General features: G+C 34.4%; 1 protein-coding gene across 3 annotated transcripts in view; it reads left to right on the top strand.

Annotated features, from left to right (window-relative positions):
• The window catches only part of VPS13A (vacuolar protein sorting 13 homolog A), a 244795-nt gene that overhangs the window by 71287 nt on the left and 151974 nt on the right, over nt 1–21534 (top strand). For all 3 annotated transcript variants that reach the window (XM_046022052.1, XM_046022053.1, XM_046022054.1), the window contains exons 21-23: nt 1612–1744; nt 4074–4191; nt 14809–14947. In XM_046022052.1, coding sequence (XP_045878008.1) covers nt 1612–1744; nt 4074–4191; nt 14809–14947 — 390 coding nt within the window. The remainder of the gene's footprint in view (nt 1–1611; nt 1745–4073; nt 4192–14808; nt 14948–21534) is intronic.

The raw sequence follows: 21534 nt of genomic DNA, 5'->3' as shown, positions 1-21534 counted from the left end.
TTCTAGTAAATAATGTGAAGTTTTATTAGTTTTCCTGTATTTCTGATATCAAAATGGTCATTTTGAATTCTGCAGGTTAGGGGTGAAGCTAGGAATTATATTTATAGAATTTGAGAGTAATGTTTGAAGAGATTATTTCCTTTTCAATGTAAATTTACTATGTGACTAATGAAAATACATCACATGGGAGGGGATTCTGGAAATAATCAAATCTTTGTCCTTCTGAATTTTTTGTGTATATAACTGTATATATTGACATTTAATTAATTAATTTTTACATTTTAATATTTCTGTTAAATAATCCTAGCTTGAGAAACAGTCTAATTGCATTTACCTAAGTCATTTCCCTTTCCATCCAATTATGTACACTTTTTCTTCCTCAGTTTTAAGTAGAGAATAATTTTTTTCTGTGTTTCTAGATCTGCACTCTTCTATACCCACTGGCTCTATATGTAGTTGTTTACACTGATTAAATAACATAAAAAATTAGTTCTTAAGTCACATTAGCCACATACAAGAGTTTAATGGTATTAAGTGCCTGGGGCTGTTACTTCAGCACGGATAGAGAACAATGCCATCCTCATAGAAAGTTCTGTGGGACCACACTGCTCTAGATCATTAAATGTATATTAAATAGCTGTAAGATTTAAAGACCCAAGAAAGATGGGTAATATTGGAAAGCTTTTCTAGCTCCCTAACAAATATGTGCCTTTCCTTGATATTGACATTATCCTTTATTCTTTGTTTTTATTCTTAACTTGGTAATTACATAGAAGCTTGCTGGATTTATGTTTCTAATAAAATTTATACAGTTATTTACATTTGACTTTGGTTATAGAATTGTTTCAAGGGCAGTGTGGTGTGGTAGCAGGAGCATAAAGTCATGAATAAGGTATCAATCTAGTTTTGTGACCTTAGGCAATTTGTTTAACCTTTTATCTAAAATTCATTACCCTTTAGAGATAATCAGTTTTGACAGTCTGCTACACATGGGCTAAATAAAATAGAGGTGAAAATGTTAAGGCGTGCACGCGCGCGCGCACACACACACGAATGAGTAAGATCTTTATATACTGTGGTGGAATGAGTGATCTCCAGGATGTTTGAGTGAAAGAAGTGGTTATGTATAGTACACTAAGGAGGAGATGGCATGAATATAACTTGCATGAGGTTGTCTAAATGAGAGAGTTGGGACTATAGTTCAGCTACCCTAATACTTAATTCTGGATTCGTCTTCTTATAAAACTATCTGAATATCTGTCATCGTGACATAGAAACAATTTATAGGCTATTTTTATCTTTTGTTTTTTAATAAAAAGACTTCTTATCAGGTATAAAAAAGTTTCAAATGTATTATTCTCCAGGGCTGGCTTGGTTTTCCTCTTTTAATTACATAATTGAGAAATATAACTTAATTTGTAAAAATTCACTTTGTCCCTGGTCTTCTCATTATACATGTCATGGATAAAGACATTTCTGTTAGCCTTACATGTCAGCTTGTGACTGTCTTATCTTATATTAAATTTTTGTGTTACAGTCTTAAAGATTCAACATTTGTATTTTTATTTTGAAGTATTTTGCATCATCTAAACTGTTAAAATTAACTTTAAGGTGACAAGTAAAAGTCGTTCAGAATTGCCAGATATGAAACCAGGTGGGGCCAGACTTGAAGAGATCATGCATAGAGCTTATGATTCCTTTGATGTTCAGCTTACAAGCATACAGCTGCTTTACAGCACAGTTGGTAAGTATATAATGCATTATTTATTGATTTTTTTCTTTTTTTCTGAAATGATTAGGTTTTTAGACAGTTTCTTTGAAGACGTTCATCCCAAATATATTAAAACTTTTATGTGTAAACCTGGCGATTCACAGACCTGTACCCCTGGGGATAAAAATACATTATATATTTATAAAAAAATAAGAAATAAATAAAAAATTAAAAAAAAAAACTTTTATATTTTTGGGACGCCTGGATGGCTCAGTTGGTTAAGCGTCTGCTTTTGGCTCAGGTCATGATCTCAGGGTCCTGGGATTGAGTCCTGTGTTGGGCTCCTTGCTCGGTGGGAAGGAGGCTTCTCCCTTGCCCCCTCCTCCCCATTCTCTCTCTCGCTCTCTCTCAAATGAATAAGTAAAATCTTTTTTTTAAAAAATGAAACTTGTATACTTTTGAGTAGGAAGTAATAGTAGACTGTATCTAGGAGCAGTATCTCAGGTATTTTATTTTTACTACTTGAGAGACATTGTCAATGTCTGGAGACACTTTTGACTGTCACAGGTGAGAAGTAGGGGCATTATTAGTATCTAGTGAGTGGAAGTCAGGGATGCTACTAAATGCTACATTGTAGAAGAAAGCCACTCCACAACGCTTATTTGGCCCAAGTAAGTATCAATAGTGCTGAGATTGAGAAATCCTTTGGACAAGGTTGGAAGACATTGGCGCATATTTAAAATATTTGTTTTATATAGGACAATCACAAGAGGCTGCTCACAGCCAGAGGCATTCCAGCCTGGGGCCTCTGACACTCCAGGCCATAAACAGCCATACAAAGACAGAGGAGGATGTTAGGAGGATTGAGGAGGGTATCATAGGCATATCTTTACCCTGTTCATTTTTGACGGAGTCTTTGCTGTTGATCTAGTTTTTAGATGAAGTCAGCAGAGCCAGAAATTAACTTGTCTTGAGTCCCTAAAAGTAGATAGTGAGAGAGACACAAGACTAGTTGAGCCCTTTTGCTACTGTGTCATCTATTTCTGAATCCCTGGAGTGTTAACAAACATTTAGATAATTCAACAGTTGGATTGATGGATGTTTTAGAGATCTGTATGTATGTGCTCAAATTTTAATTATCTGAGCGAACTAATAAAAAGAGAAACAATGAGAACCTAAAGTAATGGTTATTAAAAGTATTAAATTGTATATTCCTGGAACATTTTTATTATTTTTATGTTCAGTTTGGGATAATAAACTTGATTTCCATTTTTAGCATATTCTGGTTGGTGTAGAAAAAGCCCAGAAGTGTAGTGGGTGGCAAATATAAAGTATTTATAGAAAACCCATATATTTTTTTTCCAAGGAGTAAATAACAGTATTGTGGTATGTTTAGTACATTTTGGTCATTAATTTTTAAAGTCCATGAAGTGTACTTAATGTTTAAGATATTGGGATGCTTTGTGAAGGAAATTTAAAGTATATCATTATTGCTGAAAATTACTGGAATTATTTAGAATTGTTTTTGTGTTAACTGTTCTTAAATAATTATATCTTTTAGAGTAATGTATTTTTGGCATTGGGGTTACTTTAGGTAATTGTCATAAACTCTTTTGATAAATACTGAAACCCTTCTAAATATTTTTTTATCTATAAATTGAGAATAGAAGGAAATATTTCACTAATCCTCATACCGTTAGAATTTATAAAATTGTAATAGTTCATTTTACTTTTTCTTACCAGAATAATTAGGTTCCAAGTGTAATGTATATGAAGATACATTGTACCACACAAATTTCATGTTAGCAGAGCTGGATATAAACTTCAACTTATATAGCCTTTTGACCATAAGCAAATTAAAAATTCCTCTGAGTCCCAGTTTTCTAAAATGAGATGATTAAACATCATTGTGAGAATTAAATGAAAATTTAAACATTGCCTGGAGCAGTGCCTATTAGAAATCTTGAATAAATGGTAGCTTTTGTTAATACAGAAGAACTGTACTTTTCTCTACCTTCCTTTTTCTTTATTGCCTTAGTGCCATTTTGGGGGGCGGTGCAGTTATGTATCTGCTGGGTGTAGTGACTAAATGGATGCACAGTAGGTTTGGTTAAACTATGTTGTTGGTTTTTTAATAAGCCTTTTCCTGTTGAAACAGTCTTTGAAGCAGTGAAAGGGAAACCAATTTACCTGCTCATTTTGTGTACCTGAGAAGGTAGCATTAAGATTGTGTAGATGTGGGAAGATTTTTCTATACCATGCAGTATATGACTACAAATTATTAGTAGTGATTTTAGGTTTAATGTGTTTTTCATATTACATGTGTGCTAATAAGTAAACATGTACTGTTTTCCACAATTAGGCGATAATTGGAGAGAAGCACGAAAACTCAATGTATCTACACAGCATGTTTTGGTACCTATGCACTTCAATGTGGAGCTCTCAAAGGCCATGGTTTTCATGGATATAAGGATGCCCAAGTATGTATTGTCTCTTTCATGTGATTGTAGATTTTCTAAGAGAATACCATATCTCATTGATTTTTTGGGGGGGGGTAAAATATATGTAACATAAACTTTATTTTTAAGTGTACAATTTGATGACATTAAGTACTCTCACATCCATCACCATCCATCTCCATAACTTTGTCATCTTCTCAGACTGAAACTGTACTCATTAAATAATAATGCCCTACTTTCCCAGCCCATGGCGGTCATGATTGATTGTTCTCTCTCTATAAATCTGGCTACTCTGGGTACCTTACATAAATGGAACCATGCAATTTTGTCCTTCTGTGTCTGAGTTATTGTACATAGCATAATGCCTTCAAGGTTTATCCATGTCATAACATATATCAGAATTTCATTTGTTTTTGAGGCTGAAAAATATTTCATTGCATATATATGGATCAGATGGACATTTGGATTATTCCAGTGAAATTTGGCTATTGTAATAGTGCTACTGTGAAGATCAATATACAAATAACTGTTTGAGTCCTTTAAATTTTTTTGTTTATATATCCAGAAATGGAATTGCTGGATCCTATGATAATTTTATTTTTAATTTTTTGAGAAACTGCCCTACTGTTTTCCATAGCAGCTGTACCATTATATTCCCACCAGCAGTGCACAAGGGTTCCAGTTTTTCCACCTCTTTACCATCTCTTATTTTCTTATTTTTAACAACAGTCCTCCCCAATACATATGAAGTAGTATCTAATTAGAGTTTTCAATTGTATTTTCCCAATGATTACTGATTAGGTAATTTTCAGGTACTTATTGGCAATTTACATATTTCTTCGGAGAAATGTCTTTTCAAGTCCTTTGCCCATCTTTAATTTTTTTTTTTTTAAGTTGCAGGAGACTTCGTTCTGTCTTTAAATATATTCTGCATGTTAACTCCTTATTGGATAAATGATTTGCAAATATTTCCTCTGATTTTGTGGATTGCCTTATTTATCACTCTTTTGATTGTGTTCTCTGATGCATAGAAGTTTTAAATATTAGGTTCAATTTATCTGTTTTCTGTGCTTTTGGTGTTACAGCCAAGAAGTTATTTTCAAATTCAATATCCTAAACCTCCTGTATCCTTTTTAAAAAGAGTTTTATACTTTAAGCTTTCATGTTCAGATCTGTGATAGATTTAGAGTTATTGTTTGCATATGGTATAAGGTATGGCCTCAGCTTTGTTCTTGTGTATGTGGATATCTGGTTTTCCCAGCACCATTTATTGAAAAGACTATCTTTTCTCCATTGAATAGTCTTGGTACTGTTATTGAAAATCATTTGACCATGCTTGTGATGGTTTATTTCTGGGTTTTCTGTTCTATTTCCTTGGTCTCTATTTCTGTCTTTATACCAGAGCCACACAGTTTTGATGACTAGAGCTTTGTAGTAAGTTTTGAAATCAGGCGTATGAGTTATCCAACTTTGTTTTCTAGATTGTTTTAGCTATTTGGCGTCCTCTGAGATTCCATAGGAATTAGAGGGTGGATTTTCTGTTTTTATAAAAGATACTTTGATTTTGATATGTATTGCATTGAATCTGTAAATGCTTTGAGTAGTGACATCTTAATATTAAGTCTTCCAATCCACAAACATGAGATATCTTTCCATTTCTTTGTGTCTTCTATGACTGCTTTCAGCAGCATTTTGATAGTTTGCAATGTATGTCTTCTACTTCTGTAATTAAGTTTATTTTTGATACTATTGTAAACAGAATTGTTTTCTTAATATCCTTTTGGACTGTTTATTGTTACTGTATAGGAATGGATTCTTTTGAGTTGGTTTTAATATTCTGTAACTTTGCTGAATTCATTTATTATTTCTTTGTGTGTGTCTGTGTGTGGAGTTGTTAGGGTTTTCTACATATAAGATTACTTTATCTTTGAACAAAGGCAATTTTACTACTTTCTTTACAATTTGGATGCCTTTAACTTTCTCTTGCCTAATTAGTTTCACTAGAATTTCTAGTGCTGTGTTGAATAGAAGTGATTTAAGCAGTCATCCTTTATCCTGAGCATAGAGGAAGAGATTTTGGTCTTTCATCATTGAGCATGTTAGCTATGGGTTTTTTATTTTATTTATTTATTAAATAATATTAAATATTATTTTTATTGGACAGAGAGAGAGAGACCACAAGTAGGCAGAGAGGCAGGCAGAGAGAGGGGGGGAAGCAGGCTCCCCGCTAAGCAGAGAGCCTGATGCGGAGCTCCATCCCAGGACCCTGAGATCATGACCTGGACTGAAGGGAGAGGCTTAACCCACTGAGCCACCCAGGTGCCCTGCTGTGGGTTTTTTAATATATGACCTTTATTATGTTGATGTAGTTAGCTTCTGTTGCTAATTTGTTGGATGTTTCTATCATGGAAGTGTGTTGAATTTTTTCCAATACTTTTCAGCAGAGGAAATGATTGTGTGTTTCTTTTCCTTCATTATATTAATGTTGTATATTACAATGATCTGTCTTCACATGTTGAACCATCCTTGCATTCTAGGAATAAATTACAGGTCATGGTGTATAATTCTTTTAAGATACTGTTGAGTTTTGTTTGCTAGAATTTTGTTGAGGATTTTTGGATCAGTGATCATAAGGAATATTGGTCTGTAGTTTTCTTGAAATGTCTTTGTCTGGCTTTGGTATCAGAGTAATCATGGCCTTAAAATGAGTTAGGAAGTGTTCCTTTCTCTCCCAGTGTTTTAAAGAATTTGAGAAGAATTTGTATTCTTTTAAAATGTTTGCTAGAATTCACTAGTGAAAGCCTTTAATCATGGGCATTTCATTATTGGGAGATTTTAGATTACTGATTCAATCTGCATACTAGTTATAGGTCTCTTCAGGTTTTCTATTTTTTCACAGTTTAGAGTTTTGGTAGGTTTAAGTTTCTAGAAAATTGTCCACTTCATCTTGATTATCCATTTGATGTAAAATTGTTCATAGCTATCTTATAATCATTCTTATTTCAGTAGAATTGGTAGTAATGCCCCTGCTTTCATTTCTGATATTAGTTGTCATTTCTCTTTTATTTCTCAGTCTACCTAAAAGTTCAACTCTGTTCATCTTTTTGAAGAATCACTTAGCAGTTTTGTTGAACTTCTCTGTTATTTTTCAGTTGTCTGTTTTGGTTCTCTTTGCTCTTTATTTCCTTACTTCTGCTGACTCTTGGTTTAGCTTGCTCTTTTTCTAGTTTCTTAAGGTGTAAAGTTAGTTTGTTGATTTGAGAACTTTTTTTTTAACGTGTTTACAGCCATACATTTCTCTCAGTATGGCTTTTGGTATATTCTATAAATCTTATTATTCTTTGTTTTCATTTTTACTTGTCTCAAGATATTTTCTCATTTTCCTGTACTTGCTTCTTTGACTTATTGTTTAATATGTGTATTGTTTAATTTCCACATGTGAATTTTACATTTTCCTTCTTTTGATTTCTGGTTTCATTCCATTGTGATCAGAAAAGATGCTTTCAATGATTTCAGACCTCTAAAAAATTTGACACTTGTTCGCGGCCTTCTTTATGGTTTGTCCTGGAGAATGTTCTGTGTGCATTTAAGAAAAATGTGTATTCTGGTCTATTTTTGGTCCATTTTTGTCAATAGCATTGTTCTCGTCCTCTTTTTGGGCTTCTGTTTGTTACATCAGATATTGAAATGTGTATTGAAGTCTCCTGACTGTAAGTCTGTTTCTTTCCTTAGTTCTGTCAGTGTTTGATTTGTATATTTTTGATCTGATGGTTGGTGCATATATGTTTTAATTAATATCTTAATAGCGAAATTACCTTTTTATCATTGCATAATGTCCTTTGTCTCTAGTAACAGATTTTGACTTATAATCTTTTCTGATTAATTTTATTAAAGCTATTCCTATTTTCTTATATTTATTATTTGCATGAGATGTTTTTTTCTGTTCTTTAACTTTCAAACGATTTGTGTCCTTAGCTCTAAACTGAGTCTCTGGCAGACAGCCTATAGTTGGATCTCATTTTTTTCATCCATTCTGTCATTTTGTATCTTGCATTTGAAAACTTAAACCATTTACATTTAAAGTAAATATTAATTGAAAGACTTCCTCAAGCTCAAGGCTTTGTGTGTGAAGTATAGGGAGAAGGATAGAGGTAAGCAGTAAATAGCCTGGCCTTTTCCCATATGCTGTGGATGTGGCTGCTATTACTTAGCGGCTCTTATCTGGTGAAAGAGACCTACACTATTCTTTGTTGCTTTTCAGAGTATAGTGACTATGTCCACTAGCAAACATAGTGTAATGTACTAAATCTTATTCTCCTAGACTGTCTTCTTTTAGGAAATTAGACTGCCTTAAGACTGAGCATCTTAAGGCAGAGGAATGTCAGGAATTTGGCCTGAGAAAGAGAGTAGGAGAGAAAGCCATTCTGCACATTCCGCTGTTTTTTCGTAATCCAGCACTAGGTGTAGTTTGATTTTTAGATACGCGGCTTGGGCTTTTTTTTAGTTCTTACCCAGATGTCCCACTGCTGTTTTACTGTTGTGTAATACTTCTTGTAAAGTTTATCAATATGTGGTAAAAAACAAGATGGATGTGATTTCCTATTGTAAACATGAGTATGAATTGATTCCTTTTAAGCTTATTTCTGTGTATGCTGGAATCTAGAAAGTTAGGGAGTACCAGAAAAAAGAAGTTGATATTTATTCTGAGGGACCTTGCTTTGGATTGCTCTACTTACTAGGATCCAATTAGGAAGAATTTATGTCCTGTAATGCAGGGAATATGTATAGTATAGAAACAACTGAAATAACTGATTAAAATACTTATATCTAGATAGATAGAGGAAGATCATGAGAGATCAATCCAGTGTAACAGTTGCAAATTTTTTCTGTAAAGGACCAGATAGTGAACATTTTAGGTTTAAATTTCATATTGTTAGTCATAACTATTCAACTCTACTGTTTTAGGATGAATGCAGCCATAAACAATACATAATGAACAGGTATGGGTGTGTTCCAATAATACTTAACTTATCAAAATAAGTAACAGATTGAATTAGCCAGTGACCATATTTTGCCAGTTTCTAGTCCAGTACATTATATAGTGAGACATCACCAATAAAAGGGAAAAGATACCGGGAAAGCCATTTGAGCTAGTATTCTAATGATACTAAAATTGCTATAGGTTAGGATCAGAGAAGTATAGCTAAAATAATAAAAGGCAGAAACTAAATGATTTAGAAAGATCAAATTTGAGAAGCATTTGATTTCAGTTTACTGAGCTGGAGTAGTATAAGGTGAATATGGTATTACAGAAAACTCTGGAACTGTAAAGGTATCAGACAGCATCCTTTGAAATTTGAGCTTAAAACTTTCAAGGCAAATAATAGGAAGTCCTCTGCTATTTGGTACATAGTATTTTGGTGCCCATATTTTCAGGTTGTATATTATACAGGTATGTATAAAAAAATTGAAAAGAAGTTTAGATACATTGAGACATTCATAATATGTACCCAAGTTAAACTAGGATAGATGGAACTAATTACATGTATTTAGTCTATTGGAGGTAAAAGAAAGCTTGTAATTTTCTTAAGAAATGCAGATATATTTTTAGACTCATAACCTTAGTCATGTGTGTGAGTTGAAAAAGTTAAGTTTTAGGAAAAATACAGGGATAAAAATAGTGAGTAAAAATGTACTCTTTGATATCAGCTTTTTTCTAAACTTTAATTTTTTTAAAGACTATGTAGAGGGACACTGGGTGGCTCAGTCGTTTAAGCATCTACTTTCTGCCCAGGACCCTGGGATCAAGCTCCCATGTTGAGCTCTCTGCTCAGTGGGGAGCCTGCTTCTTCCTCTCCCTCTGCCTGCCATTCCCCCTGCTTGTGTTCGCACACTCTCTCTCTCTAAAATAAATTAAAAAAAAATCTTACAAAAAAAAAAAAGACTATTTAGAACAGTTTTAGGGTCACAAGAAAGAAATTGAAGTATAGTTGACATGTAAAGTTGCATTAGTTTCAGGTGGACACAGTGATTTGACACCTCTCTAGTGCTGTGCTCACCGCAAGTGTAGCCACCTTCTGTCGCCATACAAGGCTACTACAGTACAGTATCATTTGACTGTATTCCCTGTGCTGTACCTTTTTATCCCCATGACTTATTCATTCCATAACCAGAAGCCTGTACCTCCCACTGCTCTTTACTAGTTTGCCCAACCCCCTCCCTCCTCCCACTGGTAACCATCTCTTCATTCTCTGTGTGTCTCTTTGTTTTTGTTTTTTAGATTCCATGTAGAAGTGAAATCATATGGTATTTATTTCATTTAGCATTATACCTTCTAGGGTTTCCGTGTCACAAATGGCAAAACAGCATTATTATTATTATTATTTTTTAATGGTGGAGTAATTTTCCATTGTATATATGTACCACAACGTCTTTATCCATTTATCTACTGATGGACACTTGGGTTGCTTCTGCTGGCTACTGTAAATAATAGTACAAACATAAGTGTGCATGTATTTTTTCAAATTGCTGTTCTCATTTTCTTTGGGTTGATAACCACTAGTAGAATTCCTGGGTCACAGAGTGTTTGTTTTTAATTTTTTGAGGAACCTCCATACTGTTTTCCATAAGGGCTGCCCAAATTTCCCTTCTTGCCAATGGTGCCTGAATCCTCTTTCTTTCTCTTCTCAGCAATTGTTATTTGTCTTTTTGATTCTAGTCGTTCTGACAGGTATCAGGTGATCTCTCATTGTGGTTTTGATTTGCATTTCCCTGATGATGAGTGATGTTGAGCATGTCTTCATGTGTCTGTTAATCGTCTGTATGTTTCCACTGAAAAAGTGTCTATTCAGGTCCTCTGTCCATTATTTAATGGGATTGTTTGTTTTTTTTTTTGGTGTCAAGTTGTAGAAATTCTTTATATATTTTGGATATTAACCCTTTTATCGGTTATATCATTTGCAGGTATCTTCTCCCATTCAGTGGGTTGCATTTTTGTTTTGTTGATGGTTTCCTTTGCTGTGCAAAAGCTTTTTATTTTGATGTAGTCTTGTTTCATGTGCCTGGGGGGAGATACTTAGAAAAGTGTTGCTACAGCTGATGTACAAGGGATTACTGTCTGTTTTCTTTTAGGATTTTTATGGTTTTAGGTCTCAAGGAGTTGAAACTTAGATCCACACAAAACCTGCGTGCATATATTTATAGCAGTTTTATCCATACTTTTATATAAAGCTTATACACATAAATTTTATATTTCAGTTTTATAGCCCAGGCTTGTAAGCAACCAAGATGTCAGTTAATAGGTGATAGATAAACTGTAGCATATCAAACAGTGAATATTATTCACTAAGAAGAAATAAGCTGTCAGGTCATGAAAAGATGTAGAGAGACATTAAATGCATATTACCAAGTGAAAGAAGCCAATCTGAAAAGGCTGCATATTCTGATTTCCACTAGATGACTTCCGGAAAAGGCAAAACTATGGACACAGTTAAAAGATCAGGGCTTGCCAGGACTTGAAGGTGGTAGGTAGGGGAGGGATGAATAATTGAAGCACAAGGGATTTTTAGGGCAATGAAAATACATGATATATTCTAAATGATATAATGGTTAATACATATCATTATGCACTTTGACCAACCCCAGAGAACGTAGAACACCCAACAGTGAGCAGTAATGTAAATTGTGGACTTTGGCGATTATGATGCATCAGTGTAGCTTCATCAGTTTCAACAAATGTACCATTCTGGTTGGGAATATTTTTTTTTAAGATTTTGTTTATTTATCTGACAGACAGAGATCACAAGCAGGCAGAAAGGCAGACAGAGAGAGAGGGGGAAGCAGGGTCCCCGCTGAACAGAGAACCCGATGCGAGGCTCGATCCCAGGACCCTGGGATCATGACCTGAGCCGAAAGCAGAGGCTTTAACCCACTGAGCCACCCAGGCACCCCTGGTTGGGAATATTTTTAATGAAGGAGGCAATGCATGGGTAGATGCAAGGGGTATATTAAAAAAAAAATCTCTATATCTCCTTTCAATTTTCTGTGATCCTTATTTGTAGATGACATGAAACTATACATAGAAAACCTTAAAGACTCCACCAAATTATTCATTTGAATAAATGAATAAATTATTCATTAGAATAAATGAATTCAATAAACTTGCAGATAAATAATATAAGGAATCAGCTACATTTTGATACACTAATAATGAAGTGTAGAAAGAGAAATTAAGAAAAAAAATCCCGTTAATAATTTTACCAAAAAGAATAAAATACTTAAGAATAAACATAACCAAGGTAGGGAAGGACCTGTACTCTGAAAACTATAATCATTGATGAAAGAAACTGAAGACACCAACAGGTGGAAAGCTATCCATGCTCATTGTTTGGAATAATTGATATCATTAAGTGTCTATACAACTCAAAGTATCTACCAATTCAATACAATCCCTATCAAAATATCCATGGCATTGTTCACTGAACTAGAACAGATAATCCTAAAATCTGTGTTGAACCACAAAAGACCTTGAATAGCCAAAGCAGACTTGAAAAAGAAGAATAAAGCTGGAGCTATCACTATCTCAGATTTCAAGATGTACTTGAAAGCTATACTAATCAAAACAGTATGGTACTGGCACAAAAATAGACACATTAATCAGTGGAACAGAATAGAGCCCTCAGAGATAAACCCATGCCTCTATGGTCAATTTAAACAAAGGAGGCAAGAATATACAATGAGGAGAAGACCGTCTCTTCAAAGAATGGTGTTGAGAAAACTGGACAGCTACATGCCAAAGAATGAAATTGTACCACTTTCCTACAGCATATGCAAAAATGAGGTAAAAATGAATTAAAGACCAAAGTATGAGACCTAAAGCCATTAAAATCCTAAAAGAAAACATAGACAGTAGTAATCTCTTGAACATCAGCCTTAGCAACATTTTTCTAGATTAGTCTTAAAGTTTTTGAAGAGAATATCTTTGCAAAGACCAGTAGACTGTACTTATGGAAGTCTATTCCTCGGCTTTCCCTTCTGACCATTGATCTGTTTATCTATTCTATTGTCAATATCAGTGTCTTGCTTACTGTGGCTTTATAGTAAGCCTTGAGGTCAGGGAGGGTCAATCCTCCATCCCTGTTCTTCAATATTATGTTGACCGTTCTGGATCTTTTACCTCTCCATTTAAACTTCAGAGTCATTTTGTCAATATTCATTAAGTATTTGGCTGGGATTTTGACTTTCATTACATTGAATCCATGGATCATTTTAGGAAGAACTAACATCTGAAGAATATTGAATTTTAATACAAATAAAAATGGAGTCGCTCATTTATATTCATTTCTTCTTTGATTTCATCCTTCAGAGTTTGAATTTCCTCTGTATAGATCTTGTAGATATTTTGTTAAATTTATACCCAAGTATTATATTTTTGGGTGTTAATATAAATGGTATTATTTTTAATTTTAAAATTCTACTTGCCCATTGTTTGTATATAAGAAAGCAATTGACTGTTGGATAAACGGCTTATTAGTTCTTGGAGCCTTCTTTTTTTTTTTTTTTTTTTCTTTTTAGATATTCTGTATAGATGATCATGTCATCTGTGAACAGACTCTGTATACCTTTTAGTTCCTTTTCTTGTCCTAACACATTGACAGGAACTTCCAATATAGTGTTGAAAAGGAATGATCAGAGAGACCTCTGTGCATCTGTGTAATCTTAGTGGGAAAACTGAGTTTCTTGCCATTAAATACGGTAGCTGCAGGTTTTTTGATGATACTCTTTATCAAGTTGAGGAAGCTCACCTTTATTGTAGTTCTTTCAGAGTTTTTTTTTTTTTTTATCATGATAGGTTTTTGGATTTTGCCATGCATCAATTTATATGATCATGTAATTTTTCTTAAGTCTTAAAATTTCTTAATCTGACTTTAAAACAGGATTTAGATATATTATCTCTTAGAGAAGTTATTTGAACTTCCTAAGCATTAGTTTCCTGTTAGGAACCATGTGTGCAACTGATTTCTGCTGTTTTTTTAACAGCAGAAATCGGTTGTCTACCTTATAGGTTGTGAGGACTTAAGATAATGCATATCAATGCTTTCCTCAATGCCTATCATGTAATAAACAGTAATTATTGTCAGCTGTCTTTGGCAAATAGAAAAGAGATAATAAATTTAATAATGTTAGAAAATAAATCTCTGGGGTGCCTGGGTGTCTCAGTCAATTAAGTGTCTGCATTCAGCTCAGGTCAGAATCCCAGGGTCCTGGGATCAAGTCCTGAGTCAGGCTCCCTGCTCAGTAGGGAGTCAGCTTCTCTCTCTGCCGCATCCCCTGCTTGTGCTTGTGCATGCTCTCTCTCTCTCTCTCTCTTTCTCTTTCAGAAATAAATAAATAAAATCTCAAAAAGAAAAAAAATCTCTGAAAAATAATGAGGTTAGTTCACCTAATGAGATGGGTCAGTAAGGCCAAATAGGAATTTGAGTGGAGATTGTGGAATGTCTTATGGAGTATGTGGATAATTTTTAGAGTTTAAAATTGCATTTTATTTTTGGGTATATTAAGGGGAACAATTGTGTTTTTAATTAGTATACATAAATCAGAATGGAGTTTGCTTTATAATAATTCCTTTTTTTGAAACAGATTCAAGATTTTTGGAAAGTTACCACTGATTTCTTTAAGAATCTCAGATAAAAAACTGCAAGGAATTCTGGAATTGATTGAAAGCATTCCGAAACCCACACCTGCAACTGAAACATATGCCCCTGCCAAACCATTTCAGGTAATGCTTTTACAAAATTGATAAAAATGCAAATTAAAGAAACTGGACAACTTTATCCACAAATTTTGGGTAAAATAATTTATTTTCAAGAGACCTTTAAATATTAGATTTTAGCGGCACCTGGGTAGTTCAATCAGTTAAGCATCCAACTTGATCTCAGCTCAGGTCTTGATCGCAGTGTAGTGAGTTCAAGCCCCGTAATGGGCTCCATGCTGGAAATGGAGCCTGCTTTGAAAAAAAAAAAGTTGGGGCACCTGGGTGTCTCAGTTGGTTAAGTGTCCACCACTTGATTTCAGCTCAGGTCATGATTTCAAATTGTGAGATTGAGCCCTCCATCGGGCTCTGCACTGGGCATGGAGCCTGTTTAAGATTCTCTCCCTCTCCCCGCTGCCTCCCCCACCCCATGTTACTCTCCACCTCTAAAAAAAAATTATTTTTCTGACATTATAAAAGAGAAAATGATGAAAGAATAAAAGGTGCAAATTTTAAAGAAAATTATATAAGTCTGCCTTTCTTCACTAGTCTGGCTTGTAGTCACTCTCCTCAGTGGTAACACTGTTAACTACTACTTCTCTGGTTTCCCAAAAATGTTTATGGCATACACTATGGCATGCTCATGTGTGTACATATACATATGTACTCTTATGTTCTTCAAATTTACGTAAATTCTATCATTATACTTACTGTTCTGAAACTATTTTTTCACCATTATCATATTTTATATATGTTAGAGATATCTTCATATTAGCATGTACAGATCTGCCTTTTACTTTAGAGCAGTATAGCATGGAATTGTTCAAGTGTAACATGATCCCCTTTTGATGGACACTGACATTGTTATGAGTGCTCACAGTTCTATCCTACTGCTTTCAGCTTCCTCGTACATATATTTGGGTATATTTTTATCCATTGGATAAATTTGTACATGTGGAATTGCTCAGTGAATTTTAGGTTTTCATGAACTTTGCCAAATTTTCTTTTTTAAATTGAGTATAATTTATAGTCCCACCAGCAGTAAATGAGTGTTTGTTTCTCTGTTCTTTAGTCTTAACAATTTAAAATTTATTCTATTAAATGAAAAAATGTTATATTGTGGCTTTGATTTGCATTTACAAGTAACATAGGACTTATGTCAATAAACATGAGTTTATTGGGTGTTTGACTTTCTGTTTTTTAAAACTGCTGTGTTTGTCTTTTGTTGTGTTGTGGTTTTCCAATTAAAGAAATTGTTGCTGTTTGTCCTTTACAAACATTTTTTTTCTTTGTTTTTCCTTGGATTCATTTATTTTTGGCATGCGCAAGTGTTTGCGTTTTACACGTTCAGACTTACTAAGGTAGGATGTCTGGGTGGCTCAGTCAGTTAAGCATTTACCTTTGGCTCAGGTCATGATCCCAGAGTCCTGGGATCAAGCCCAGAGTTTGTTAGGGTCCGTGCTCAGCAGGGAGCCTGCTTCTCCCTCTGCCTACCTCTTTCTCTCCCCTCTCTCCTCTCTCTCTGACAAATAAATTAAAATCTTGAAAAAAAAAAGTCGTTAAGGTTTTCCTTCATGATTTCTCTGTCTTATTCTATGGACCTTCTTACGAAGAAAATTTCAAAAAGAAGATATCCATTTGGGGCAGTTGGATGGGTCAGTCGGGTAAGTGTCTGCCTTCAGCTCAGGTTATGATCTCAGAGTCCTGGGGTTGAGTCCCACATTGGGCTCTTTGCTTAGTGGGGAGTCTGCTTCTCCTTCTTCCTCTGCCCCTTCCCACTCTCCACACCTTGTGCTCTTTCTCTCAGATAAATAAATAAAATATTATTTAAAAATCCAGTCATGTTTTTCTCTCTTTAAACATTTTGATTTCTTTCATGTTTAACTTTTTTATTTTGAAATAATTTCAAACTTACAGAAAAATTGTAAAAATAGTATAAAGAACTTCATCAAACCCTGTGAGAGGAAGTTGCTGACCTATTATACCATAACCCTGAAACAGTAGTGTTTTGTAGTATTTTTTCATAATCTGTTGCTGAGTTTTTTGTTGAGGTTCTTTTGAAGAGGAGAGGTTTTAAGTTTTGATGAAATCCACTTTGTCAGTATTTTCTTCTATGGATGAAGGTTTTTGTATCCCAACTCTGAAATCTTTGCCTAACACAAGATCAAGATTTTTCCTGTGTTTTATTCTAGAAATTTTATAGTTTTAGGTTTTATATTCAGATCTGTGATCCATTTTCTGTTAAATTTTTACGTGGTGCATGTGATAAGTTACTGTTTATACATTTGTATTTTTAGTTATTTCAGTTTCATTTGTTGAAAACACTTCCTTTTTCCTTTTGAGTTGAGCATTTTGGGGGGCTCTTTTCTACTCCAGTGATACTCCTTCGATTTTTAATCTATTCCCTCGCTGATACTATAGTGTCTTATTTACTACATGTCTTCATGGTAAATATTATGTATGCATGTATGTATATATGTTGGTATGTATCCCCTTCTTCAGTGTTAACAAGAATTTTCCTGGGACTGTCTCGTGAATTTGGTTCTTCCATCCGTTTTATGCTATGTTGATGGCACCTCTGAGTTCTTTCTTGCATAATGTATATTGTATTTTAAACTTTTATTTATGTTTTCTTCTTAAACACTTCTAAGTTTTAGAAAAAGTACTTGGGTAAATGTTAGCTTCACTTGTTATCACTGAAGGCTCAGAGGACTCTTCTCTCTCCCATCCCCTGAACTTAATCTGTATATCAAAAGGCTGTCAAACCTATGGTCTGCATTAGCTGTTCTTTTAAAAATCCAATGCCTATATAAAATAGGCTGAGAATAACTTAATATGTCTTATACTGAATTTCTGTTAGTGTCTGGCCACACATTTGGTAAAAGATTACTGCATAAGGTCATGTTAATTATTTATATTCAACACTAGCCCAACTCTAGATTTTGCATATTTTTATCTTTAATCCTTATCACAAGCCAGCAAGTATTTGCCCAGGGAACAGACTCTTAAGTTAAATACTTTGCTAAGATCATAAAGCTTGTAGCTTTTAGCTTGCAGAGCCAAATTTTGAACTCAGATTTCTTTCTCTCTCTCTTTCTTTAAACAAATCTATAGCTGTAGGCTGACATTTTTTCTGCTCTTTTCATGCTGCTTTCTATATAAATGACATCCTAATCTGCAGGGACTTTATTTTCCACCTTTTCCATTTTTCTAAGAAAGTTCAGTCCAAAGTACTAGATCATTACTAAGACTTTTAATTTAACTTGAAGGGGTTTCATAGGTTAGATAAAGAAAAGTTTTTTAAAATAAAGAATCACCTCTTCATGGATAGCTTGTTTGGCTTATCTCAGAAACAAAGTTTCAGTCACAGGTCTGAAAGATTTTAACACCTAAATATCTCTTGAAGCTAGATGTTCCTGTTCACTTCATATAATTTTATTTTTCTTCTTAATTTTTATTTCAACTTTATTAAGGTACAGTTGACAAATAAAACTATAAAATATTAATGTGTACATTGTGGTGGTTTAATACACGTATATGTCGCGAGAGGATTTAACCTGTCTAGCTAATTAACACATCCATTCTTCACTTACTTGTTTTTGGTGAGAGCATTCAGTTCTACTCTCTCAACAGATTCCTGTTACTCAGTACAGTGTTGTTGATTATGGTCACCATATTTTACATTAAATCCTCAGCCTTACTCACCTCGAAGCTGAAAGTTTGTACCCTTTTACTAACTGCTCCCTATGTCCTGCACTCTATAGCCCCTGGCAACCACTTCTGTACCCTTGCTAGGAGTTCGACCTTTTTGTTGTTAGATTCCACTTATAAATGATACTACGAGGTGTCTTTCTTAGTCCTGCTTATTTCACTTAGCATCATGCCCTCAAGTTCCTTTTATGTTGTTACAAATGACAGGATTTCCTTCTTTCTCATGGTTGAGTGATTTACATTATATATATAAATGTGTGTGTGTGTGTATATATAATACATATTATATATTATATAAATGTCATAAATATATATAATATATATATTTTATATGTACTATATAAATGCCATGCTTTTATTCATTCACCTGTTTGATGGACACTTCCCACATCTTGTCTATTGTGATTAATGCTACAGTAAACATGGGCGTGCAAATCTTTCTTTGATATCCTGTTTTCATTTCCTTTCGAAAAACCAGAAAAGTGAGATTGCTGGATTACATGGTAGTTCTAGTTTTAGTTTCCTGAGGAACCTGCCCACTATTTCTTTGGTGGCTGCACCAATTTATATTGCAGGATTTACTTTCTCTCCACATCCTCTCCAATACTTGTTATCTGTTGTCTTTTTTTTTTTTTTTCAGTTTTTTTTTTTTTTTAAGATTTTATTTATTCATGAGAGGGGGAGAGAGAGGCAGAGGTTGAAGTAGGCTCCCCACGGAGCAGAGAGCCTGATGTGGCACTCCATCCCAGAACCCTGGGATCATTACCTGAGCCAAAGGCAGACGCTTAACTGACTGAGCCACCCAGGTGCCCTTTTTTCAGGTTTTAAAACTTTTATTTGCAAATTAAAAATGGTGCATTGCAATAATTAAAATCATTTGAACAAAAAAATGGCCTGGTGATTAAACCCCATAAACCCTGTTTACAGCCTGTGAGATGTCTCGGGTCAGCTTGGTTTTTACTCTAGATTTCACTGTTTTCCCACCCAACATCTTCCTTCACCAACATGCAAGTTCTTTTCCTTTCCTGCCAGCCAGCTGGCAGATGGGAGTGGCAGACCAGCCTTCATTGTCAGTAGTTCTCAATTCTTTGATGTGAAAAGGATGCAGTCTTTTCAACTTGATCCACTCTCTTTGCATGTTACAAAGTTAAATTGCTCAAAGTTAAATTGCTAAAAGAAGTAAAATAAGGTAATGCTCACAAATCTATAGTGCATGTTGGCAGCATGTGTCTTACTAGGATTCTCTTGCTTGCTTCTCCTGTTCATTTGTTTCTCCTATTTTTCTACCTTCTTTGATACCGATGAATTGAATTTCTCAGTCTCAGCCATATCAGGTTTGTCAGAACATGGTTGCAGAGGAGGCAGAGTGTGGTACACAAGCAAGTGAAGTCTGGTCTGTGCAGTAGCTGTGCTGGGTTGTTGTCTTTTTGATGATGGCCATCCTAACAGATGTCTGCTGGTATCTCAGCATTTTGATTTGCATTTCCCTTATTAGTGTCGGGCAACTTTTCATATGCTATTGACCGTCTGTATGTCTTCTTTGGAAAATGTCCATTTCTTCTGCCCATTTTTTAAAATTGTTTGCTGAGTTGAATGAATTCTTCATATGGTTTAGATATTAATACCTTATCAGATATATTATTTGCATGTATTTTCTCCCATTCAGTTCATTGCCTTTCCATTTGTTGATGGTTTCCCTTGCTGTGCAGAAGCTTTTTAGTTTGAGGTCGACCCACTTGTTTATTTTTGCTTTTGTTGTCTTTGCTTTTGAAGTCCGATCCAACATACCACTGCCAAGATTATTGTTAAGGAGCTTATCTGCCTATGTTTCCTTTAGAAGCTTTATGGCTTCAGGTCTTCCATTCAAGTCTGCAATCACTTTTAAGTTGATTTTGTGGATGAGAAAGGAGTCCAGTTTTATTCTTTTGCATGTGGTTGTCCTTTCCTTGTATATTCTTGGCTCCTTTGCCAAAAATTATTTGATTGTTAACTCATCGGTTTATTCCTGGCCTCTCATTTTAGTTCCACTGATTTACGAATCTGTTTTTTTGTGTTGGTGCCATACTGTTTTGACTACCTTAGCTTTGTAATAGAGCTTGAACTTAGGAAGTATGACGCCCCCAGCTTTATTCTTAAGATTGCTTTGGCTATTCAGGATCATCTAGATGTTAGGATTATTTTCTCTACATGTGTATAATACATTACTCGACTACTGATAGAAATTGCATTGAATCTGAAGATTGCTTTGAGTAGTGTGTACTTTTTAACAATACTGCTTTTTGCAGTCCTTAAGTGTGAAATATCTTTTCATCTATTTGTGTCTTCAGTTTCTTTCATCAGTGTTTTATAGTTTTCAGGGTACAGATTTTTCTCCTCTTTGATTAAATTTATTCATAGGTATTCTTTTTGATAGAGTTAAAAATGGTAATTCTTGAAATCAGATAATGTGACATCTAAATTGTTTGCTTTTCCTAAATACTTAACACTAGTTCTTCCCCTTTCCTGATAACTTTTAGAATCAGCTTTTCAATTTTACAAAAAGATTTTGCTGGGATTTTGATGGTGATTTTATTGTATTACCAGTTTGGGGAGAATTGACCTTTTAACAATACTGAATCTTTCAGTCCATTAACATGATACATCTTTTCATTTATTTAGGTTTATTTATTTATTTATTTATTTTTTAAGATTTTATTTATTTGACAGAGAGACACAGTGAGCGAGCAGATACAAGCAGGGGGAGTGGGAGAGGGAGAAGTAGGCTTCCCATGGAGCAGGGAGCCCAATGGGGGGCTTTATCCCAGGTCGCAGGGATCATGACCCAAGCTGAAGTCAGATGCTTAATGACTGAGCCACCCAGGGGCCCCTATTTAATTTTTTTCATAAGTATTTTGTAGTTGAAA

Source organism: Meles meles, chromosome 11 (genome assembly GCF_922984935.1).
Source record: "Meles meles chromosome 11, mMelMel3.1 paternal haplotype, whole genome shotgun sequence".
Taxonomy (NCBI): domain Eukaryota; kingdom Metazoa; phylum Chordata; class Mammalia; order Carnivora; family Mustelidae; genus Meles; species Meles meles.
This window is presented reverse-complemented; position numbering and strand designations above follow the sequence as displayed.